The sequence below is a fragment of the Lonchura striata genome, chromosome 16 (genome assembly GCF_046129695.1).
Source record: "Lonchura striata isolate bLonStr1 chromosome 16, bLonStr1.mat, whole genome shotgun sequence".
Taxonomy (NCBI): Eukaryota; Metazoa; Chordata; class Aves; order Passeriformes; family Estrildidae; genus Lonchura; species Lonchura striata.
Window position 1 is genome coordinate 8,965,015 of NC_134618.1, and position 24,328 is coordinate 8,989,342.

A 24,328-nucleotide genomic window follows, 5' to 3' on the forward strand; every position below is an offset into this window, starting at 1 on the left:
GTTAATGCTATTCAAAAAATAAGTGTCGTAACCATCACATGTATTGGTTTTTCAAGCTTTACTACAGCTATCTTTAAAAATACATAACAGAACTCCAGTTACACTGCATGAACATGTTCAGTATTTGGTGTGTAAATGCCGTGCAAAGGAAAGTAACAGTGCCTTGTGCTCCTTCCCAGGGCAGGGTAGGAAGCTGGCCAGGCATGCAGAGGCACTATTGCTTTCTAGAAGGCTGAAAATTCACTAACTCTGTCCCACCGTACCCAGGGCTGCAGCTGGGGGTGAAGTGGTACAAGAGCAGGAACAAAGGGGTGACGGCCCAGTGCTCCTCAGTGACTCCCATCCACAGGGCACCTGTCCCTCCCTCCCCAGTGCCCCCCACCCCACAGCTCTGGGGCAGGCTGTGGCTAAGGTAACAGAAAAGAAGCAACACAGAACTAGGGTGACTTCAGGTGAAGTTTTGCAGGAGAGCCTAAACTGAATTTTAAATACTAAAAGGGTGAACAACTGGCAGTTTTTTATAAAGTATAGTAACATAAGATAATTTTATAATTATTGGGTGCAACTGTATTTTTCATCATGTGCATGGCTGAGTGGTTAGTTAGCAATTTATCATGCGTGGATTCCTTCAGGAATGATAACTGCCAAGTGCTTTTACAAACGTTCATGAGTACTCAATAAATTTCACTACAGCTTTGGTGACACTAACATGGAGAGGATTAAAGCAACTGTAACAAGTGTACAATAAGACAAATCTCTGTCCCAGGGGAGGGAATGGATATTTGTGCAAAATCCCAGTTAATAAGTTACAGTAGTTATTACTGTACTGTGTGTGGCACTGTTCACATCTTCAATGCATCGTTACCAGCCTGCCTCCCTGGGCAGGGGCTTCCTCAGCACAGTCTGAAATCCACACTCTGGATTTTATCTTTGACTTGCTTGGTCCTCTGCCTTGGTGCAGTCTGGTGGTGATTTGTCACTGTGAATGTCCTCAATGTCTGTCTTTGCCTGTGCCACCTCCTTCTGCTCCTCTGCTCTTTCCCTCTCCAAAGGTCCTTGCTCTTGGCCAGGAGAGAGCTTTGGGGATCTCTGATCCTGCTTGTCCAGATCTTCACAGTGGCTGATGGAACTGGTCTCACTGAACCCATCAGAGCTTCTCAGAGACCTTTTGAAAGCTTTCTGACCTGTGAAGTGTTTGAAACATTCAGTACCCACGAAGGCAGCAAATAGAAACAGTGGTGTGCACAAATTCAGTTTCAAAGGAAGAAGTATTGGAATTTTTTAACAGCAGAGAAGTAGGTTTTGTTTGCCTGCTACTTTGGACCCTGAACATAGCCCCAGACAGGTCTGCAAAGTAATAGCACCTGTTACTGTATCCTGTGTATGCAGAGACAGAGAAAACTGAGCTGAAGCCAAGCTGCCTGCTTACAAACTGAAATCATTCCAGGTTAAACAACTGCACTCAAAAGTCATAGGCTGGAAGCCATCAACCCAAAAGGTGAGTTAAAACTGGGGTTCCTGCCAGGCAAATTAGCATTGATTACTAATACAACTATGCAGAGAGTGCCATAGATTTAACATACCTTCACCTCAGAATGGCTTAGGCCACAAAATGTTTGGTAGCAACAGAAATGCAGCTGCTGAAGTATGTGACTACACGTTATCAGGCTTTGATTTAAAATAAAACTTCTGGCTTGCTTACCTGTTAATCTTTAAAGCTCAATAACTTCTTAATATCCTACAGGAAGATTCCAGACTTCCTGGGCAGTTGTCAGTTAATGGGACAACTTTCTGTAGTCCCAGGAAGAACATGTTGGGAAGAGAACAGCTTGGAGTTCAGTGCCATGGGCACTTAAAGATTTTTAAGGTGGTAGAAGATGAGCTTTAGTTCCAGATGTTCCAAAAGATGAAAAATCATATGGGTCTTCCTGTGTCATGGAAGTTTTAGAAATTAACCTCAGACACAAAAACTTACCAGGAAGTCTTTGTTTTGCAAGGCTGGAAGTGGGAGTTGCTGGTGGAGTGCTGCCTGTTCCTTGGGCCTTTGATACATACATAGATTCTGTGGATTCTAGAGAGCCTGCAAGTTAGAAAACAAAAAAAGTTGACTAAAACTTGTGAAATGGCAGTATTTGAGTTCAAACTCACATGGGGGTGATGCATTTCTGAGAACCCAGGGATGTGAGTGCTGAGACTTCAGGAGTGAATTGTTTCCCCCCACCCTCATTTCACACCACTGCTACACTCTGTAGTCCCATTTCCTTCCAGCCCTGGGCATGTGACACCTTCCCAGCTGCCAGGAAGGGCATCCAGCCATGCAGGATCAGCATTCCCAGGGGAATGGGCTGTTCTCTGCTCTAAGAACCTGCCACTTGGTGCATCCAGAGTCACCAAGGCCCTGAACACAGCAGGAAGCTTTCTCTGCAGGGTACAGACACACAGACTGGGCCACTGTCCTGGGTGTGCCAGATACTCTGCTGAGCCCAGGAGTGTTCATTTCCGTGATTGCCACAGTACTACTACAGTGCAAATTTATAATTTCAGGAAGTATTATGTTGGTACATCAGTCTCACTGATGTAAAAGCTTATAGGTGGCTCTTTCTGTATCCATCTCCAGACACACAGTACAAATCTGAGAGGAAAATAGTCTTCCACATTGCACCATTCCATTTACTACTGTTTCCCACACAGCCCAATTGATGCCAGGCCCCAGCTGGCTTTAAGCTGTCCTCCACTTGCTGGACATGCAGTTTAGCACACAGACCAGCACTTATCAGGATTCCAGGCAGACATCCTGTTCAGGGGCACTGTGGAACACGAGTGCCCTGGAAGCACAGGAGAGGATGCAGGTGCACTCACGTGAGGAGTGATGTGCTCAGACCAAGCTACCCCCACCTGACATATTTACCCCCCCAAACTCCTCCAGGATATGCAGCTAGAGGTCACAGGAATGATCCCTCTATCATGGCTTTTTTTTTAACATGATTCAACGTGCTAGAACAAAATGTAAACTGTACAAGAGAGAAGAAGATTCTTACGGGGTGTTACAGAAATAGTGCAAAGCATGCTCTTGTACATCCTGAGGGTGGATTATGTCACTCATGATCAAACTAGCACAGAACTGAACAGTCTCAGTGCCAGCATGACAAAGCTGCAGGTGCCCCAAGCCCTACCTGCTGTCAAATTGAACGTCCTTCCCTTGGGCAAGGCTTGGAAGGGAGAAAACCAGTTCAGCACAGAGCCCACCACTGGAATCTGTCGCAGCAGCCCCTGCAAAGCACAACCCAACACTGGTGAGAAGAGACCCCCAGGGGATGAGTTACCTCAGGGTACCACAGGGCTGGTGTTTGTGGCCTCACCTCTTCCAGCAGTCGCTCTTCATTTGCTTTCTGAAGCTGAAGCTGTGCTTCCTGTATCCCTTTTCTAACAACTTCAGTCATGTTTTCCAACAGCTAATAAAACCCAGAAATAAGGATATGTATTATTTGGACTTGAAACTGTCTTTTTAGTTCAGGTTTTCAGGATGGAGACAGGGTAGACAGATACCTTTCCAATTTAAGACAGTATGTGACAATCTTTATTTCATTATGACTACAAATTAAAGAACGTACATGCTGACTGCAGGATTTTTTAACACATAAACCCAGAGGAAATAATGTAATTTTAAACAGGAATAGTACTTTTTTTTTACACTTAGAAATGAGCCTATGACCCAAATTCTTGAAAACCTGCTTAGCATATAAATGATCCTCAAATAAAAATGTCTGGGAAGAATGTTTATGTTTATAGAGTATATTTTGATTCCTAGAAACACCTAGGACTTAAATCAGCCTCACAGTAACAAGTTACGTGTCAGCCTATGTGCCAGCTTGTCTTCCTGCTCTCATAAAGAACTGCCACTGATCCTGTGGCAGCCCAGGGCAGCAGCAGCAGTGTTTTATACTGCAAAGGGCAGGCAGCTTACTGGGACAGCAGCAGGGACAAGGAAGAAACAAATCCAAGAAGCTACATCTTTGTGCGAGACAAATGCCAATTGCCATATATTAATGTTGGTTTTAACATTGCACAAGGACAGGCATTTCCTCCAAAATGCCTAAAATTTGTGTTCCTGTCAGCTAATAAAAGGAAAAAGAGGAAGCTGCTCCTTTGCCCTCAGGGAGAGGCCAGCCAGGAACTGAGCCCCATGGCTGCTCAAGACCCGTGGTAGTCCCTGGGTACAGGAGGGAGGGCAGTGGGGTGGAATTCAGAGTACCAGGAAGAACCACTGTGATTCTGGCCCAGTCATCTTCAGTTTTGGTCCTGCCTTTCAGTGCTTTTACTGCATGGCTCAGGGCAGGCTGGACTGATGTGGGTTTTTTGTAAAATCCTCCTTCTTGTACCAACCCTCTTCATCTGAGCCGAGCAAGGGGCATTCACAAATGGGTTCCGCTTCCCAGCCTTGGATCAAATGGTGAAGATCCACAGATTTACTGCAGCTGGTCCCAAGGACTGCACCCTTCTGAATCCTCCACTACTCTGTTCCTCCCTGGAGCCTTCAGAACCCGAGGGGTCCATTCAGTTCCAACCTCTCCACTACAACAGTTAAAAAACTGAAGGTGCTCTAGAGACAAAATATTCCTCATGTCACCCTCCAAGCAGCACAGGGAGTCCAGAGTGGGCAGGAAGTCACTGCTAGAAGAAAATTCATTGCCATAATCAACATATTCCCATGAGCAGAAATAGGCAAAGGATTTCTGAAATTCTATTTATTTTTGAGGTAAGAAAATTAAATGCCCAACACTAGCAGGATGAAAGGACAGATATAATGCAGGTTACTTAAGAATTCTATTTTAGAGAACATTTGGAGAACTCCATTCAGTTAAGTACTTTGACAAATAGAAGTTGCATCATCAGCTTTATTACTTCAACAGGTAACTTGTAATTTCTGGGTTTAAGACACCAATTAAAAGTTTTTCACATATAGTGCATAGTCTTATTTTAAAGCTGGTATATAAAGAATCTCAATCTCACCACATCTAGCAGTGAAGAGAAACTCCAGCTCACAATCAACTTACACCTTCACTTTTGTTTTTTGACAGCTTAAAATCTGAGTGATGAAATGAGGCTACTTAAGTACTACTGAAGGTTTTCATAGAACTATTGCACAGGACTATGAACACAAATCCAGAGATCCTCACAATAACATAATCCATAACTCTCTGTATGTAGACACAGATTATTCCTTCCAAAGTAAATAAAACTCTGGTGGGTAAGCACAAGTTTTACTTTCACAATGAACAAAACCATGTCCTGAAGCCAATATGAAAGGGGAGGAAAAAAGGTATTTCAATATTTTGTGAGTTATTAATACATACTCTTGAATTTTCTTCGATTTCTCTGCCTGTTGCTATAATAGTTTCAACCAACTCTGACACATCCAGATCCTCCGTGACCATGCCAATGTAAACACAGTTCTTCTGCCCTCCGAATTCCGGACCTGGGGGCACAGGGAGAGACAGATCTTTGTGCTGAACAAATTTGCAATCCTGCAAGGGCTGCAGCACTCGTGCTTGTGAATCTGGAAATCCCAGTACACACCCCCCTCCAGTACCTAAGGGCAGGATCTGTGTGGGTACAAATTATGCAGGCCAAGAAAGTTCAGCCCTGGGGGTTTTCAAAGACAGGAAACATAACCTGAGCAAGAAAAACAGTGGATATTTTATACAGACAAGGAGTTGTGTTATAAATATCAGTGCTGAATATGCTTTAAACTCCTTAGCTTTCAGCCATTTACAGATTATTTGGTTCCACAACCATAGGACACTTAATTTTGACAGCTGATTAGAAAATTATCAGAGTTCTGAATAAGTAAATTAATACTTCCAGCTATCATGTGGCACTGTGTAAATGTGAAAGTGTTGCTAATTATCACAAAAATCATCTAAAGCTTTTAATTGAGCCACAGAGAGCAGTGAAGTCATCAGTGCCAGTGGGTTTGGAATGAGATCTGCTTTCCACTAGATCCAGAAGGCTCTGTTTACACACAGGAATGCTGCAGCTTTTTTTCTTTCTGGCAATGAACCCTTCTTGGTCTAGTTGCCCACACATCAGTTTTCACAAGGATTTCTGAGAACAACTCACCTGATGAGCACTCCTGAACCAAAACACAGGGGAAGAAGGAATAGTTACAGGTGGTCCTTCTGCAATAATCACATGGGCAGCAGCTCATTCTGCATTATAATGACCCATCAAATCATTCTAGCACAGCTAGGAGAATGACTACTAGCTTGAAAATAAATTCTTTAAATAGTGCAGTTACCCAAAGAAAAAGTGAGATCCGACTCCAGCTCATTTAACTTTTTCAGAAGTTCTGTATTGATTTTTTCTAGCTCTTCTTCTTGTTTGTCATCATTCTTCTCATCACTGTGATAGTTGTACCTTCAAACCAAGCCAAAAGATAGTAAATTCACTCTACAGTACATACAAAAGCACCTACACATTTAGTACATTTCTACAAATTCCTGTATTTTACAAACAACAACCTCAGAACATTACAGCTTCTACCAGCAAGTTTATTGGCATTTGTCATCAGGGACTGGGGGGTGGGCTGAGCTTGCTGCTGCAAACTCAACACAATAGATTTCTGGTTGCTATGTTGATTACACCTGAACTGTTTTGACTATATAGAATCCTTCCCAGAGGGCTGCATCAAATGATCAGAACAGACACCTGGAGGGTTTTTGAAAGTCTATTCAGCATATCAGTGAGTGTCATTATTGATAAAAATAGAAATTATGCTTGGCTAATGACAGTGGAATGCACTTGCTCATTACATATCCCACCCACACACACACTGCTTCCAGTATTACAACTGGTGCCCAAAGCAGCTCTTCAGCTTTTCTTTAAGAATTAATAAAAAAAATTACTTTATAAAGGCAATTTCCTAAAAAGCACTCAAAAGCTTCAACTGGGTGCAAAGCCAGATAATAATCAGCAAATGAAACATCCAAATGACCACTGAAGAGAGCACATGGTCCTGTCTGCTCAAGCACAGTGTTTGCAAACACAGCATGAAGGAAATAATTTACCTCACAACACCTAACCCTGGCCAGCCAAGATCTTCAATATACAACAGGCTAGTTGTTCCTCTCACTTCTTGCTCAAACTCCTCTCTCAGCTGCAGCGTGCTTGTCAACACCGGAATCTTCATTTTTAAGCAGTCTACCAAGTGATCAATGTCTTGTATTTCAGTACCTAAAACTGCAGAGCAGAAGGGTTAGTGTGTGATAAGTGTGATGGATGTGACACAAATGTCTGAACTAGGGATTTATAAAGGAGCTGCTCTGCAAGTTAATCACAAATATAATTTACAGATAGTAGTGAATATCTTAGTCTATGTAAGTGGATTTTTGGTTCAGTTATCTATGCACTGATACATCAAAATGAAAGGAAGTAAGGATTTCATAAAAATGAATAAAGGATTTTTCTTATGTTACAAATTCATAAGGATATGTTACAATACCCTTTTACATTACATCAGTAGCTAGCATTAAAAAAAACCCACAAACATCCTCTTCCCATAACCCAGCTGGACATGAATTTGCTTCCATGTTGGTTTAAAACAAAACATCACAGCATCACCAAGCAATTTTCTTCTAAAAATCTGCTGTTCTGTGTACACCAGGACCATCTCTCATGAGTGTCAGCTGTGCTACAGCCTATGCCCCTCATCCCAAAAGCCAACAGGAGATCCTGTGCACCCCCTGAGCCCTGCACACTGCTCTGTGCTTCTGCTTTCCAAAACACAGATTTTTTTTTTTATCCCCCCTCCATCAGTAGTTATAGAAAACCCTGGAGGCTTAGTAAGTAATTATTCCAGCTACATAGCTGTGTTTTGAACACAAGCACCATTGCAGTGTTGAAATACCTGTGTAGAAAGTTCAGGCATCTGGTGTTAAGCAGTTGAGGGAAGGAATTTAACTGCTTTTCCTAATGAGTTTAAAACGTAACTAGGAGATAGGGAGGCAGTGTGACCCACAACAGCTGGGTTCCCATTAATGCACCCAGTGCTGAGCTGCAGCAAAATGAGGTGGTTTTGGTTTGTTTATAAGAAAATCCTCTCCACAGCAGAATATTCTGAGGAGCTTACTAAGCACATCTGCTTTTAGCCCAGGAGATTGTTGTAAATGCTGGGCTTTGCTGGGGAATGGCATAAGGGGCTGACTGAGGGAATGTTACCTGCAGAAGTCATGAGTGGGCTGAAGCGCACGCACGTGCCTTCATCCTCCAGTTCCACCACATCGACTCCACTGGCAGGAACCAGCTGTGCCAGCTGCTCTCCCAGCTGCAGGGACAAGGCACAGTTAGGGAACTGGACAGGGCATGGCTCCATGGACACAGTTTTCTCTCAAAATCAGTTCTTGCATCAAAATCCTACACCCTGCGGGTGAGATAACCGAGTTCAACAGATCCTGAAAATCATGGAAATTTGGGATAAGCTGCAAGTGTTACAAGTCAGAATTTTCTTCAAAATTGTCATTGCTATTAGGTGTGCCACCATTACTGCACAAGGGATCCGAACCAGGCATGTGCTCAGCTCTGCCAGCACAGGCTTCTAGAATTAACTCAAGAGCTGGAAAAGACAGCTGTCTGTTCAAGAATACACAGACATTGGCAATACAGCAGTTGGCTGATTTAAAAGAATTCTGAAGTTCACACATACTCCCACAATACCAAGGGAACAACCAACAGCTTAATATTCAGGAATGATTTCACTATTAATTATGTGTAAAATGATCAGATATGTGAAAGAAACTTTGCTTCAGAGCAAATGAATGTTTTAAACAGCCACAAGTTTTGCAAAGGAAATCAGATGAAGAATATCTTTCAAACTATAACATAGGGTTTAAAGCTCCTGATGTCCCCCTGAACCACTCCACTGCCACTCTCCTTCCCTAAAGAAAAAAGCATCCATTCTTACCCACTGATTGAAGGTGTCATAAATGTGCCTTTCGTTGCTCATTATGGGGTGCTGAATAGTTGAGGCCTGTGCAGCATGTGAGGTCTGATCTGAACCAAAGACACAAGAATCACAGAAGTGGGGTTTTATTTACTTAAGTAAAATGCAACCTAAAATTTAGATAAAATACAATGATGTTTCCTAGCTAATGTAACACATCTACACCATGTACTGGGCCTGGAGCAGATGAACATGGATGTTTTTGTAAAAATATGTTGAACACCATAAATACTGGAAGTAAAACATTTGAATGTAATAGTTTAAAAAAACCTCAAACCAGTAAAATACTTCTGAGTTTTGAGGTTAAAATGCCCCAATGGAAAGCAACCAGTGTTTTCACAAAGCAAAATCCTGTCACAGGAGGCTGCAAATATCCAATACCTGTGACAGCATTTCCAGAGCTGTTCCCAATGTGTTCTGCTGCTTTTAAGATTATTGCAACAGGAACTGTCATCAGCAAACCACAGCATTATAGTGCTTGCCACAAGCTATAAAATGTTTGAAAGGAACAAGGAACCTGAACAAACCAAATTCTCTCCCCACCAGTACACTCATACTCAGCCTGCAGCTTTAAGAGACTTCCATCATCTGCTCCCAAGATCAAAATCCTATGCAAATCTTCTCATTCAAGAAGGCAGAAAATTACTTGTTATGAAAATTTAAAACACTGCAGTCTGTCTAAAAAAAGAAGCTATCACGTGTATGATTTGTCACAGATTGTGACCAGCATTCACAACCTTTTAAAAGCATATGACATGAGAGAACTGCATTACATCACATTTATCTCAAATTCATTTGATGGATTAGTAGTTTAAAGTACTATATAGAGAGGAGTATTTTTTTGGTCATTGTTTGGTTTTAAATACATAGCATACCTCTATTTGAATATTCCTGGAAAAACTTGAAAACCACCACTGGCGAACTCAGTTCATCTTCAACCTTAAAAGAAAAAAATTATTTTCCCCTGCTTTTTTAAACATTTAACACCATGTACAATTCCTTACACTGCTGAGCAAAGCTTGAGCTCTCTTGAAAATCACCCCAGAATGATTGGGAAACATCAAGAAAATTCCAGCAGGAAAAGTAAGATTTTGATTGCTCCTGCTTTGGAGAAATGGACTGGCTACTTCTGGAGACAGTCTGAGGCTACTCCTAAAAATCCAAGATTTATTTGAGTATGAGGATAAGCGATACAGTAACTTGAGCTCCCAAGGCCATTAATATTCTACAGCTTACTCACTAAGCCGTCTAAATTTTCTATACATCAAATATCAACTAAAATTCGGGATGAGGGTCAGAGTAAAATAACCAATCCCTGTTGTACAGGACATCTCACAGGAACTGCATTTGGAATTAATACACTAGCTGTGATTTCTAAACCTATTTCTAGTGTAGAAACCACAGCTGGGATAATTTTTGTGTACAATATCACAGGGTTCACAATATAATCTCAACAGCAGGGTAATATGCAGCCAGAATATATTAGAGACACTTAGGGAAACTGGTTTCATAGATGTATTATGGAGAAACCCCATGTTCTAAATGGAATTAAATCAAGCTTTGAACACAACTTCTGGATGCTCTTCTGCACTCCCATGGGTGCATGGAACAAACACGGTCCAGAGGTCACACACAACCAAGCCATGAGCTTTCACTGAACACCAGACCTTAATCAGAAAGATCCCAAGCGTCTCCAAAACAATGGTTATGATTAACATAAGATTTTTAGTAATTTATTCTAGTCAAAGTTATTGTTATCATAACAGGCAGAAACTAAGATATACAACCAAAGTATTAAAAACAGATTGTACCGAGGTTTTAATGAAATCCAGGTTTTTCAAGTTTTCCAGCAGCCTTTGACTCTAGAAGACCAGAGCAGAAGGAGAACAAATGGAAGAGAGAAATACAGTTTCACAAATTTAAAGTTATTCTGAAAAACATTAAACAATCACAATTTTTGAGCAAACCCCTCCAACAAGTCAGACTCATCCAGTTTTAATTTGCCAATTTGGAATATAATAGAAAAGTATTTTCTGGGTTTAGTAAAATCCTGACTACAAAATGTGTCCTTTAAGAAACAATATTTTGCATATAAGCACTGCATTTTGTAACTAACACATTATATTGGACCTTAACCTTTACTAAAATAAGGACCCCAAACATAGTGCACTTGTACCTCAAGAAATGTCTTGAAGTCCTTTTTACTAAAAGTAAATTTACTATTATTTAAATCAATACAATACCGAGTAGGAAAATAAAGTCTCTCTGAAGAGCTTTCAAGCAAAAATAGTTCAGAGAAGTGATAAAGAAGGAAATTATTATGTTATTTCACTGTCTAGGAAGAACAAAGACTTTTTTTCCCTCATTTATAAAAATATACATACAATCTAATAGTAAAAGCACAAACCCTCCCTCAAACATTTTCCTGTGCTTTCATCGTGGGTGTAACAATATGACCCAGTGTTATACTGTCAACAGTATTTGAGCTTTCTACAACACGTCACAACAACCAGAAAGATCTGTCAAGAGCTGTCATAAATCCCTGCTGAGCTGCTGCTCACCAGTTGTGAGGCATGTTTGATCCTCTCCACAATGCCATCGTGGCCCAGGTACTGCAGGGAGAGCCACAGGGGCAGGGCACGGAGCTTCTCCACGGGCTGGCTCGAGGTCAGCCCAGCTGCCAAGGACTGAGGAGGAAAACAGACTTTAGTTAACACTGTTAACTTCTCTGCAATGCTGCCACTTTGTCAGCTTTGGGGATTATAGTTTAGATGCTTATGAAGAACATGGCAGCACACTGTGATCAGAATCAGAAGCCCGGGATCTGGAGAATGGTGAGTGAGAATCTGAGCATACCAAGGATGGATCCTCGTGTCTGTACAGAGTCACTGCAGGCACTGCTGGGAGCCCCAGCCAGGAACCCAGAGTCAGAGTCATGCTGTCGCATTTGGTTGCAGCCTATTACAATAAGCACAATATAAGCCATCCATATATTTTGATTAACCTTACACAAGCATATTTTAAAGTTTCTAGATATAGTGAAACATACCAGTACAGAAGAGGAGACATAACCCAAAGCCAAAGTTGCCAGATTCACGCTGGAAAAAAAAAGCTGGTTTAGCATATATTAAATATGTATTGAGACAGCATTTTAATCTGGAGTTTACATACTTCATACTGATGTATAAAGGGAGGTAATTTTTGTTCATTTATTTTTCATTAACAATGCAGGAGATGTTACTACTTGGTATTCTGCGACTGAAAACTCAAAAGTAAAAATCTACTTTGTTCTAAAAATTTTCAGTCCAACATTTGGTGAAATCATCACCCAAGGTTGTATCCATAATTTAGCATCAATTTGGTATCAGAAATAAATTGTATGCAAATACAGCTATTCTACAAAATACCAAGAGAAACTGCCCTTATTTCAGCTTCAAAAAATGTAATCTTAGAGCACTGGAGTCTTCACTGACATTGGCTAAGTTCTTGGAATTTATTTTTCTTCTTGGTTTAATCCCCCTCCCAATTGTGTTATGCACTGCTCTTGCTGCAGCCTTCTTGACAACCTTCATTAAAGTGCCATTTCATTCTCAAAACCACTGTATGATGCCCTCCCTGACTTCGGTGTTTTTAGCCCTCCCTGGCCTAGAAGGTCTTTTTATTAATTTTCAAGCTCTTCAAAGCAAGGGCAGGTAAGATTACCATCTGAATAAAGTGATAATTAATCTGTGCTGAAATTACATCTCCAATTTATTCTTCCTGTGTATGTAAATCAATTTCTATCTCACAATAACAAAATTAAAACCATATAAAATGCTTACTACGACCAAACTAAAGTTGGCCCTATGGCTCTCTGTGAGCTGTTAAATTAGATGGTGTCTATTAGTCAGACTCTTTAATGAGCACAGTTCTAGAGCAGTAAGTCTCCAGTTCCATACCCTTCCACATGGAGCCACATCTTGTACTGCTCACAGAGCTCCTTCAGCCGGCCCAGCTTGTCCGTGTGCCCAGCACCTGGAGTCCCTGGGTGGAGCAGGGAAAAGGCAGTGACAGAGGATCAGCCTGCACTGAGGCTCTACGAAATCAGCCTCTTGAACTGATCTCAGATCACTTTCCAGGTCCCAGGCAAGTAACAGTCACCTCCCCCATACATAATTAAAGCAATTTTTTTACATGTGTTTAATTAACTAGAAGAAAAATATAACTTTTCAAGCTAAAGTTGATGGCACATCCATCAAAAAATTCTCAAGCGTTAATGTAAAACTGATTTTTAAGAAGAGATCTGCACTCACTAAAGTAAGTTACAGTCATATTAATAAATCAACTGACACATGCAGAACTGTAACAGCACAATCTAAATTTGAATCAGTTAAATAAAATCCCCTTTGGATAGATAATTATTTTGTGTTCATTAACATATTTCCTGATATTTCTTGATATGCAACCACTAAGCTGCTTAGGAAAATATATTTTTTGCTTTTATTGTATATGTATTCATGAAGTAGCATGGGGGTTTTTGTGATTGATTGTCCACGGCACTTACCAGCATTGGCCACAAGCAACAAAGGCAGTTTTCCAAACTCAACATCATCTTTAATCAGTCTGTCCAACAAAGCAACATCCTGGTATCAGTAAGAAAACAATGATTGTCAAACAATGAATTGTTTCTGCTGAACTGGTAAAACACATTGAGATTGAAAATGAACAGCCTTCTGAATTCTGAAACATTCTCAAGGTCTTTGGTTTTGGCATGCACTTTCTTCCCCTCAAAGGCAAAATAACCTGAATAAAGCATTTATGAAAAATAAAACACAAATACACCATGTAGTTTGTGAAAGTACTCCAACTACTCCTATTCTTGAAATCTTGCACTAAAAAGCACTTTACTTAAAAGTCATTAAAATATTTTGCAAATGACAAGACCAAGATACAAACTGCTTTTAGAAAATTTCCATATATGATTCATACAGCTTTAACACAGAAGACTTAGAAGTTGAAAAAGTAAATGCATTAACAGCTTTTCCAAACAGCATACTTGATATTCATTTAATGAGGCTTAAAAACCAACCAAAGCACAGAAAGAGCTCCCAGGGAGGACAAACTTACCATTTGGTGCTGAGATCCAAACATAGTGTTACAAGGCACACGGCACATGCAGGAAAGGGGCAACCCTAACTGCAACAGAAATGATGGAATTTCAACTGAGAAATACTCTTTTCATGTGCTCACAAATACAGAGTGACACAAAACCCAGTGTGACAATAGAAACCTTAATATTACATTATAAAGTAAGTTTTCTGCTAAAACTCATAATCAAATTAATAAGGAAAAAGCACAGGACAAATTGTGCATGTTTGGCTCAGGTCTATCTCACATGACCAACAGCTTATGTAAATCACAATGCAACCTAGAAACAATCACTCATTTTTTAGTAAGTTAGCACGCAGGATCCTTTCACTGGAAATATTCAGAAAATTTCTCTTCCTCCCACTGTATCACTGCTGTGAAATGCAGGCTGTAAATAAAAACTCAAAGTATTTTTCCCAGACAAATTGTTTTATTTTAAATGTATGGTCCACTACAGCTAACATTATGCCCAGTATGGACTCTGCTTCCTTTGCTGCTATTTTCACCACAAGGAAAAATAAGTTGCCAAAATCTCCAAAGCTATGCAGGCAGTATGAAGCCAGGCAGGTTCTAATTGCAGCTAAAACCCCGTTGACTGACTTTACCTGATTGCAGAGAGCTTGGCCCAGGCCTGTTCTGGCTGCAGAACTGATGTATATGACAGGCTGCTTAGTGTAGAGCACATTAAACCCCTCGAGTGTATAATCTTCATAGCGGGTGTGAATTACAAGCCGACAGATCTTTAGGAGACCTTCACGATCATCTTCATGATAATAGGCTGATCCATTTTCATACCTGCAAGAAAAGCCAAGTAAATATGAGCAACGAAACCAACACTCAGTGTAAGGACAAAAGTAACACTGACCAACAAAACAGCTTGCCACAGGATGGAGAAGATAATACAAAACCTTCTATTTTCCCAGGTTAAACTAGATTAAAAGAAAACTTTTACAAGACAGGCTGAGATTAACAATGAGAGAAGCCTAGTATATATTTTCATTTAGACTCAGAGTAAGAAAGAAAGAAACATCTGTGTTCCTTTAAGATTGCCTTTAGAAAGTTCAAAATCTTGCTTACTAAAAGTGGAGTGTGGGAGGAAACACACAAAAGGCTTCACTCTGGTTTTAATATAGATTTAAATTCTGGACTGCTAATTTTATAGATAATGCAACCTAATATTCTTCAGGCTAGGTTAAAGTTGTGTTTCAGACCTTCCAAGGATTTCTAAGTTTGTGACACCGTTTCTTTAGTTGACCTCCTCAGTTGAGTCACATCCATTTTTAAACATTAGCACTACCTTGTCACACAAGTTATTCCCAGAGACTCACCTGAAAAGCCTGCAGAGCCAGAGAGTAGTGTCAGAAAGGATCCTTGTTGTAAGTTTTCTCAGTCTTTCCCTGCCCAGCACAGATATATAAGCAGCCAAACTATGTCCCAGTAGAGCCATGTGACCCTGTTCACCAACGTTCTGAAGTCTGCAAGCCAGAACAGAAGAATTGCCAATCAAACCCAAGTCATGGCCATTACAGTAATATGGGCTTTCCTGATTTTTAATGCAGACTGGCAGAATTGGTTGACTTGCAATTTAAATATTTAGCAAAGAGAAGTGCAGTATATCACAGACTCTCCTGTGTGGCACAATAAGCTGCCAGTGCACACAGAGCAGTTCACTCAGCCCAGCTGCTCACAGGAACAACTCCTGATTTTGAGCCAGCCAACATCAGCTGGAACTAAGCACCTTATCTGCCCTGGGACTTGAAAGTCTTCTCTCCTATGCACAGAAAACTCAGGACACTTATATTACTATTTTTAGAGTCACTGCTTTTCTTTGTTAGGGTTTTTTTGTTTGGTGTTTTTTATTTATTTATTTATTTTTTTGGAGTCTTTTTTAAATCTTGAACATATTTTTTGAATGTTAGTTTTCAATAATCCTCTGCAAATCAGCTAGTACTATTTCCATTTTACTGAAAAGTGGAAACAAATTTTATTTCCTTTCATTTTAAAATCTACAGAGATACATGAGAAAAATCTATTAGTATTCAATACTTTAAGACTTAACTTTGAGGAAGTGGAAAAAATGAGCTGTCGCATGAGAAACATTTCCCTTGTATAAGTCAATTTAGCAATTAGTAATGGAAGCTTTGTTATTTTAAGAAAGCCAAGCCTCATGCATTATTCTGCTTCACTATACAATGTAAGGTGCCTTTAAAAAGTTACCTGGTTGCACAATATTTTACACTTTAAAATACATTATATATATATATACTTATGCATATAAGTATATATACTAAAATATATAGAGAAATTATATATACCGAAACATATATAGAACTTAAAATTAAGTGAATAACTTCTATAGTGATCAGAATATTAAAAAAATCAGGTGTCTTCCACATTCAGTAACTGATATTGGCCTCACCTGTAGGACTGTGAAGTTTCCTCTTCCTCTTCTCCATGCATTAAGTTCTGAACCAACTGGAGTATGCTCACCATATCCTGGCCACTGGGAGGGGAAACAAACTACATTAAAGAGACACAGACAGGTAAATACCAGCATCTAAAAGAGGCCACCTGGGAGACTCCAGTTTTACTGAATGCTGAGTACAGGAGCAGAAATGCTTCATTGGTCTCAGAAAAACTGATCACAAACATGGTATGCTGAATCAATTCAAAACCCTACTTGCTTATAGTAGGAGACTCAGAAAAACAAATCCACTGATACCTGAAAATTTAATCTGAAAAGCCTGACTTGCCAACATTGAATTCTTATTGCTACACAGCCAAACTCCTGCAGGATCACCTCCTACAGAAGACACAACCAATTTAAATCTTCATTTCAGGCACAATGGTCCTGCCTGCCTTATAGACAAAAGCTCTGCTGAATTTCTAAAGACAGTTGTGCTGAAAAGGCAGGAGGTTTTTGGGGTTTGGTGGTTTTTGTTTGTTTGTTTTTTGCTGTTTTCTACCTTACCAGTCTCAAGGTTTGTTTGTTTGTTTTTTAATCTGGGTACTTTATTTCAAGAGAAGTTTTTATTTACTTTAAGTCTCAATCACAGCTGTAGACACCACTACTTCATCAGATTCCAAGAACTCAAAATTTCAGTCACCAGTGACAAGTAATGTTTTTTTATCTTTTCTACATGAGAATGAAAATAATTGGTATGATTACAGTATTACTTTTTTTCCCCTATGTGAGTATGGGAAAAAGTTTATTATGATGCCTGAAAAATGTTAACTTTTCCATTCATGCAAGTTGCTTGGAAGACAAACATACTATGTGTAATTTAAGATCTTGAAGAGCATTATCTAAAAATTGCTGCTGCCTACCTGCCTTGGAGTGGTCCAGGAATATCCTTCCGTGCATATTTCTTTTCATTTTCTTCCTCCACTTTCCTAAGTTAAAGACACAGAATAAACTCTGCATTTAGTTTCTGATAACATCAAATATGTAACTAACTTTGACTTGTAGAAATGCATACTGACACATATCTATTTCACTGACAACAGGTTCAGGAATAAATCAGATAAGATCAACACAAAAGTTTAGTTCAGACTGAATTAAAGAGTTCCCAAGTTGTTGGGGTTTTCAGTTCTTTAACAGAAAGCTTAGAGAAGAATCTCATATATACAGGATTCAAAAATTGCTGGCACTGCAATAATAAAAAATAAATCCTAACTTTGAAAAACAGACTTGTTTTGGGTAATAGAGAGCATACATAAATATGTATACATTTACTTTAAAAATGGAAATAAAGATGATTTGTATAGGTGTAAGATTGAGAATGACAATATGACCTTAAACTACAGGAAAATGAGGGGTGTCTCTGTTTAATGCCAGTGGCACAAATAATCCTCCCCTTAGCACAAACAGCTATTGTTTTTTATTGTATGCTTTGCACACACCTCTGATTGTCTTCTAGCATCTTCATTGCTTCATTCAGATTCTTCCCCATTTCTGCTAGAGTAGGGTCCACCATCTTTTAAGAAAAAGAATGCAACTTTCAAGAAAAGATCAAAACCCTTTTGTCTTACTACTGTCTCTACAATGTAATAAATCCTAGAAGAGGTTAAAAACACAACATTTGGATCCAGAAAGACAAAAAAGGTATTTCAGACTGCCCTAGATGAGAAATAAAATGGTATTGTACCCTGTCATTTCCCCAGCAGACTTTTACAATGGGAATTTTCAAAAGAGATGAGAAAACACCCAACCCAAATACCCTTGTAAATCTATTTTTTCCTATTTCTTGTACCTTTAAACCAGTGTTTATAATCTTAATTAATTGGAGAAATTCCCCTTATGTAGACAAAAGAGTGAAACTAACCTGAAGTGGGCAGCTAAGAGAGGCTGACATGCAGCAATTATCCTCCAGCTGCACAGAACAGGCCAAAAATCCCAATCTCACTGCTGAAATCAGGTAACCACAGATACTGCCAGGATGGAAGAGTTTAAAAATCATGGAACTTATTTGCCCTGAACCGATGACAAGCTCAAAGTATTTTCCAAAGAACTGCTCTGGCTCTGAAGAAGTATCTTTCATAAACTTTAACCCAAGAGGCCTGACAGAAGCTTGTGACACTGACACCAGAAACCTGGACAGGAGCATTTATCCATTGAAGGATTAGATGCTATTTGAAGCTTCCAGGGAATGTGGAAGGTGTTGTCTGGCAGATCCTGATTTACCTATATTTGAAAAATAAATATACCCCAGTGTGAGGGGAGAAGGCAGCACCACTGCTAAGCCCCATCACGTTAGACAGCAAAACCCCTGAGATACTCAGGTGATCTCATTACAGAGTCTCTGCTTCTGCATAACCTCCAAAAATTCAACACCAAGCCATCACCCAGGTACCAAAGACTCTGGTGGTTACCCCTGCAGGCTGCTGCGAAGGCTGGGGGGACATGGGGAGGGACAAGGGTTATTTAAAAAAAAAATCCCACAGGCAAACACATTCACTTAGATGCAGACACAAAAGCAAATTTAATCACAGAAGGTAGTGGGGTTCATTTACATGAGGATTTTACACTATTTTCATCCAGAGGACTGATCAAGAAAGGAAAAAAAAAATTAAGTTGAGAGTTACCATATGTTCAAAGACTATTTTTAACCAAATATTTTGAGATTTAACTCCTATTACAGCAAGTGGTAGGTGGCTGAAATAATCAGTAGCCAGGCATGGGCACAGTGATCAGAGCAAGACTGACAATTCTCTATTCTGTGGCTTTGGAAGCAGCCAGTAACAATGTCTGGGGGAAGAACAAAAGAATAGAGCAAGAACTTAGTAATATTTTACTATTAGAAATCCCAGCATTCAGCAATAAATAGGTTCTTACACTTTTACACTGACTTGTACAAAAACCACCAGGTATGAGGACCACAACCTAATTAAGCACTAAGTGACAAAGCAGTACAAATACAAAAAGTTCCAGACCTCATCATAGATTAAAAAAACCCAACACACACTGCAAGCATTCAATACTCAGAAGAAAAAAGACATAACCAAAGGAAAAATATAAATCTGATCTGTGGCAATATGTTCATACATTTTGAGTGGCTTCCAGAGTTACATCGAGTCAAAGAAACTCTGGAAAGAAGTTCAGAAAAAAAAAATCAGTTTTGCTCCTGCAAGCCCTTAGGAGAGTAAACGACCACAATCTACTGATTGTGATTATCTCACATCATTGAATTCAGGCTGTCATAAAACATCAACAGCTGGAAGGCAGTTACTTGTTTGAACCTTCCTTAGTTACCACATGCAAAAATTCAGATCCGTTGTAAATGAAGAGTCAAGATGTAGAGACATTATAAAAAGGGCTCTGAGCTGCCTTTGTTTGCAACTAACATAAAATTCACCATCTGAAATGACATCAGATGTTTAAAACTGCACATCCTTACCTTGTGACTCATCCTGTCTCACTCACTAATTACACACACAGGAAACCCTTCTGCCAATAAGAATAACTACATAAAACACAGCTTTAAAACTCCTAAGTTACACTAAGCTCCAAAAACAATTGCTATGAAATCCATTGCATCTGAATTCTGATATTGCCTAAATTGGAAAATTAATTCCTTATGATTTTTCCCAGTTGCTAAGTGGGTATGCAGCAGCTTGATTTGTCCTCTGAATTCTGGAAGGAGAAGCAGCCCACCTTTAACCTGCTGCATGCTGAACTTTCTGTGTCCCTCCTCTGCTCACATCAGTAAGGCCATGGAGCTGGGAAGCAGCAGCAAGAAAAATAGGTGTGGCAAAGTTGCAGCAACAAACCATTAAGTTAATAAAGGTTTCTGAACACACTTGAATAACAAAAACAGTAATAAACAGAGTATTTTTTTCATGGTCTTGAATTGTTTTTCAAAACAACTGTGGGAGGAGTTCTTGAACACTCCCTCCTGAACCACAGGACAGCACAGGTGTTTGGGGGGTTAAAGCAGCTGCAGGAAGTTCCTGCACTCAGTCCTTTCCCTGGATCACAGGCAGCCTTTGGCCAGGGCAGTTACAAAACACACAAATCCTTCCAAGCTCCAGGGAGGCACCAGCCATGGTTTTTCTTTCAGGTGTCCATTCATATCCCAGCACCTCCTGCCTCCCTCAGCCCTGACATACCTTACTCAGCCTGCTTCCACTTCTATCATTCATTGCCTTCCAATGAGTTAATCCAACTCCCTAAGGTTATCCTGCAATAGCTTTGATTGTAGTCACCTCCCTATTCTGTAACTCATCTGTTACTATTTTATGAAGTACTTTGAACTGTGAACTGTTTATGATTTAATAGGCAGAACGTCACACCTTGGAGCCACTTGGCAAGTGGGGAGAGGATAAGGGGCCATTCTCCAACTGTGATAAGACTGAAAATTAATTGCAAATTCAAAAGGGAGAATGCTGCTTCTATACCAATGTTTTCCAATCTTGGTTTTGCATTTCTGTAGGTTGTACTCCTAATGAAATAAAGGGATGAATTTTAAACAGTTTACATAAACTAATGTTGTGAGAAGCAACTCACAGGTGTAGCTCTTTCCCTGTTTCATGGGAGCTCATTTTCCCACTACATTACTGTAACACCTTAAAAGAAAGTTTTACCATAAAAAACCAAAACCTCTTCTCAACAGTAAATTAATCTCAAACAATGTCAGTATTCTTCAGACAAAAGAATGTTGTTTTTATTCTCTAGGGTAAGAAAAGTTTAAGATAACAAAAAAAAGACATTTCATGACTGTTTGGCTTGAATAAAAATGGCATTGTATCATCACAAGGCTTCTGCTTATATATATTCACTCTTTTAATCTTTATTTATTCCCTTGACATGTGCCAGGACCTTAATGCAGTTCTGCTGCCAGAGTTTTCTGTAAACTTACCAGGATGTTGTGGTAAACAGCAAAGAAGCAAAAAAGAGCCACAGGCTGAGCAAGAAGCAAAACAGATTTTTTCATGTTTAGGGAAAGTACTGCTGTAGAGATAGCAATAAATTACAAGGAAAGAATTTGCACTATTTTACCACTGACAAAGTCACCTAACTTGAAATTTAAATTCCTTCAGAAGATTGGTCACTTCTATCAAAATCCAAATGGGAAAAAAATAGTTCTGTTAAGGCAAACTTCTGAAATCTAACACAGATTTCAGAATTATTTAAACAAATCAGCCCAACAAAAGATTTCTGAATTTCAGACAAAATTATTCTTAATTATATAACATATGACACACAATATCTTAAAAAATAATGCAAAAATAACTCTGCTGAAATAAAGTTAATTTGTAAAATCAAACCAAGAGGTCTGCACACCTGTGAGTCAGATTCTACAATGATTTTCACTAAGCAATCCTATTGTGCAATGTTTTGAATTCTCAGGAAGTTTTTCAGCTGCTAAAAGTCTTTTTCCATTTGCAAGACCCTAAAGACTGCAGTCACCTAATGTGACTGCATTACAGCTCATTGGGTGATTGGACCAAAATGACTATGAAAATACAAAGTTGCAAGAAATGTTAATACAAGTTAGAAAGTATTTATCACATCATTGGCACCCTGCAGAAATACACAGCAAGGAGAGACTCCATGGTTCAAACAGAAGTCAGTCCCAAATCTATTATGATAATGCTTAAATAATGTCCATGAGATAAGTGGACAGACATTCTCTGCAGAAAAAAGTATCCCAGCTTGGAGGAATTTTCAATATATTTAGGGGAGAAGAATTCTGACATGTCATGCTCAAGACTTGATAAACTGCAAATTGTACAGATTTACCACAATCTTAACCAAAGACTAATCCAGGAGGGCACTCACTTCTAAGTGTCTAGAAGACCATAATTGTATTATGGCATTTTATTGTACTGAGAATATGTCTTTCATCACACATGTGGAAAAAAGCCCTGATAAACAAGAGAGGAAGTAAACCAAATGATAACTCTTGACATATCTATCTGCATAAATGGAAAAATCAGACAAGTTTTTGACCATTACAGATATTCCTCACATCAAGAATAATCAAAATATGGACATCTTTTAGGTATTTCATTCTTACATTGTCTTTATTGATAATAGTTAATCATATTCTTATGATGAACTAGTCAAGCAACGAGCTTGGCCAGTACTACACTTGCCCTATACTAATGCACCTTCTTTCAATAACCCTGTATCACACCAGTGTTTTCTTTGAGTCCAGTTCATAGACAGCATACTCCAAACTATTCCAACAAAATTTTACTTAAGTAAATTTTTTCAGAACAAGGAAGAGTCGCGCGAGTAAAGAACAGAAGCTTTTAAACACTAACAAACACTCTGTAACACTGTATTCTTCAGAAAGCTTGTAATACATCCATTTTTTTGATACTTCCTAAACCTCCCGACCATTCCGCTGGAGCACATCCCATTCAAGCTCCTCAGGACCAGCGCAAGGATCACATAAAACCGAGCATGCTGCCCACAGCGATGGCCAAGGAGGGGCGTGTGCGCGGAAAGCCGTGAGCACACGAAGCGCTCGCTGCTCCCGAGGCAGTCCGCACGGCTCGGGCGGCCCCGCGCAGGTGCGGGGCAGGCGGCGATCCCGGCTCCGCCCGGGACCCGCGGTCTGCACGGACAGTGTTTGCTTTCCACACCGCACCGAGCAAACACAGCGCAGCAACGCCTCCACTTCAATTTAAAAAATGGGTACACTAATAATTTATTTAGTAACATTTCCTCTCCTACGCTGCTGAAGGCCAACAGTGACAGGAAATAAGCTCCATTTTTTTTTTTTTTCCTGATAGTTATCCACCCCAGGTCCAGGACACCGGACACGGATGCCGGTCACACCGACGGCTGTGGGGGCCGAGGGGGACACGCCCGGGGGCTCCGCTGCTGCCCCAAAGCTCCGGCAGGCAAAGCCGCCTCAGCCCTGGGGCAGCGCCGCGCACCGAACCCCGGCCGCCGCCGGCCCGCGCCCCTCCCCGCGGCCCCGGCCCCAGCGCACCCGCCGCTCGCGGCCCCGCTCCCGGCCCCGCAGACCTTCTCCAGCGAGCCGTCCATGGCCGCGGGCCCGGCGCTGCCCCGGCCGCTCCACGCTGGCAGCGCTGACGGGGCCGCGCGGGGCGGGCCGCGCTCGCGCGCTCACCTGGGCAACCGGCCCGCCCCCCGCCGCACGCACCACCGCGCCGCAGCGCCGGGGGGGTGCGCTGCGGGCACGCTGCGCACGGCGCGGCGGGGCCGAGGGCCGGCCCTTCGTTCCACGCAGCGCCTGAGGTCGTTCCCCCCCACACCGGCTAGTGGAACAGTCCCGGAGAGAGGCCGGGGGGTCAGTGACAGATCCTGGCGCATGCGCAGGGAGCGCGGTCCGAGCAGCGAGGAGCGCCGGTTCTGGAGCGGAGCTGGGAGTCCTGGGTTCGAGTCCCCGCCGCGGCGGGCTGTGGCAGGCCGGACCCCGGCAGGGCGCTGCGTGACTCCAGCCTTCGTGAACCTCTCGGCTGTCACCTCACTGTCGCCTGCGGTGGCACCAAAGCCTTTCCTCCACGAACGGGTCCCGCGCCGGAACGCTGCACAACCGCAGCGGACAGCACGCACCTGCCCGTGGGCTCCCGTCCGCAAACAGCCCCCGGAGACCCAAACCCAAACCCTGGTCTTTTCCTGAGCTTTATTTCTGCTCTTCCAAGCTGGAATTACTTTTCGGTACATATCCCTGGTCCTGTTAGTGCCAGTGCTGTTATCGGATAGCGCTGTTTGCAGCTGGCGTT

At 41.0% G+C, this 24,328-nt stretch overlaps 1 protein-coding gene across 1 annotated transcript; it reads right to left on the reverse strand.

Moving 5' to 3' along the window:
* Positions 1-43: 43 nt before the first annotated feature.
* PDXDC1 (pyridoxal dependent decarboxylase domain containing 1) lies at positions 44-23,722 on the reverse strand. Its single transcript, XM_021539830.3, has 23 exons — positions 23,607-23,722; positions 18,029-18,102; positions 17,453-17,518; positions 16,545-16,628; positions 15,454-15,600; positions 14,731-14,920; positions 14,105-14,173; positions 13,542-13,620; positions 12,937-13,021; positions 12,048-12,096; positions 11,855-11,956; positions 11,560-11,685; positions 10,810-10,860; positions 9,874-9,937; positions 8,960-9,048; positions 8,218-8,323; positions 7,068-7,239; positions 6,299-6,417; positions 5,355-5,476; positions 3,360-3,452; positions 3,174-3,270; positions 1,976-2,080; positions 44-1,184 (listed from the first exon to the last, which is right to left on the reverse strand). The coding sequence occupies exons 1-23, from the start codon at positions 23,625-23,627 to the stop codon at positions 925-927; spliced, it is 2,370 nt and encodes a 789-aa protein (XP_021395505.2). The 5' UTR covers positions 23,628-23,722; the 3' UTR covers positions 44-924.
* Positions 23,723-24,328: the final 606 nt, after the last annotated feature.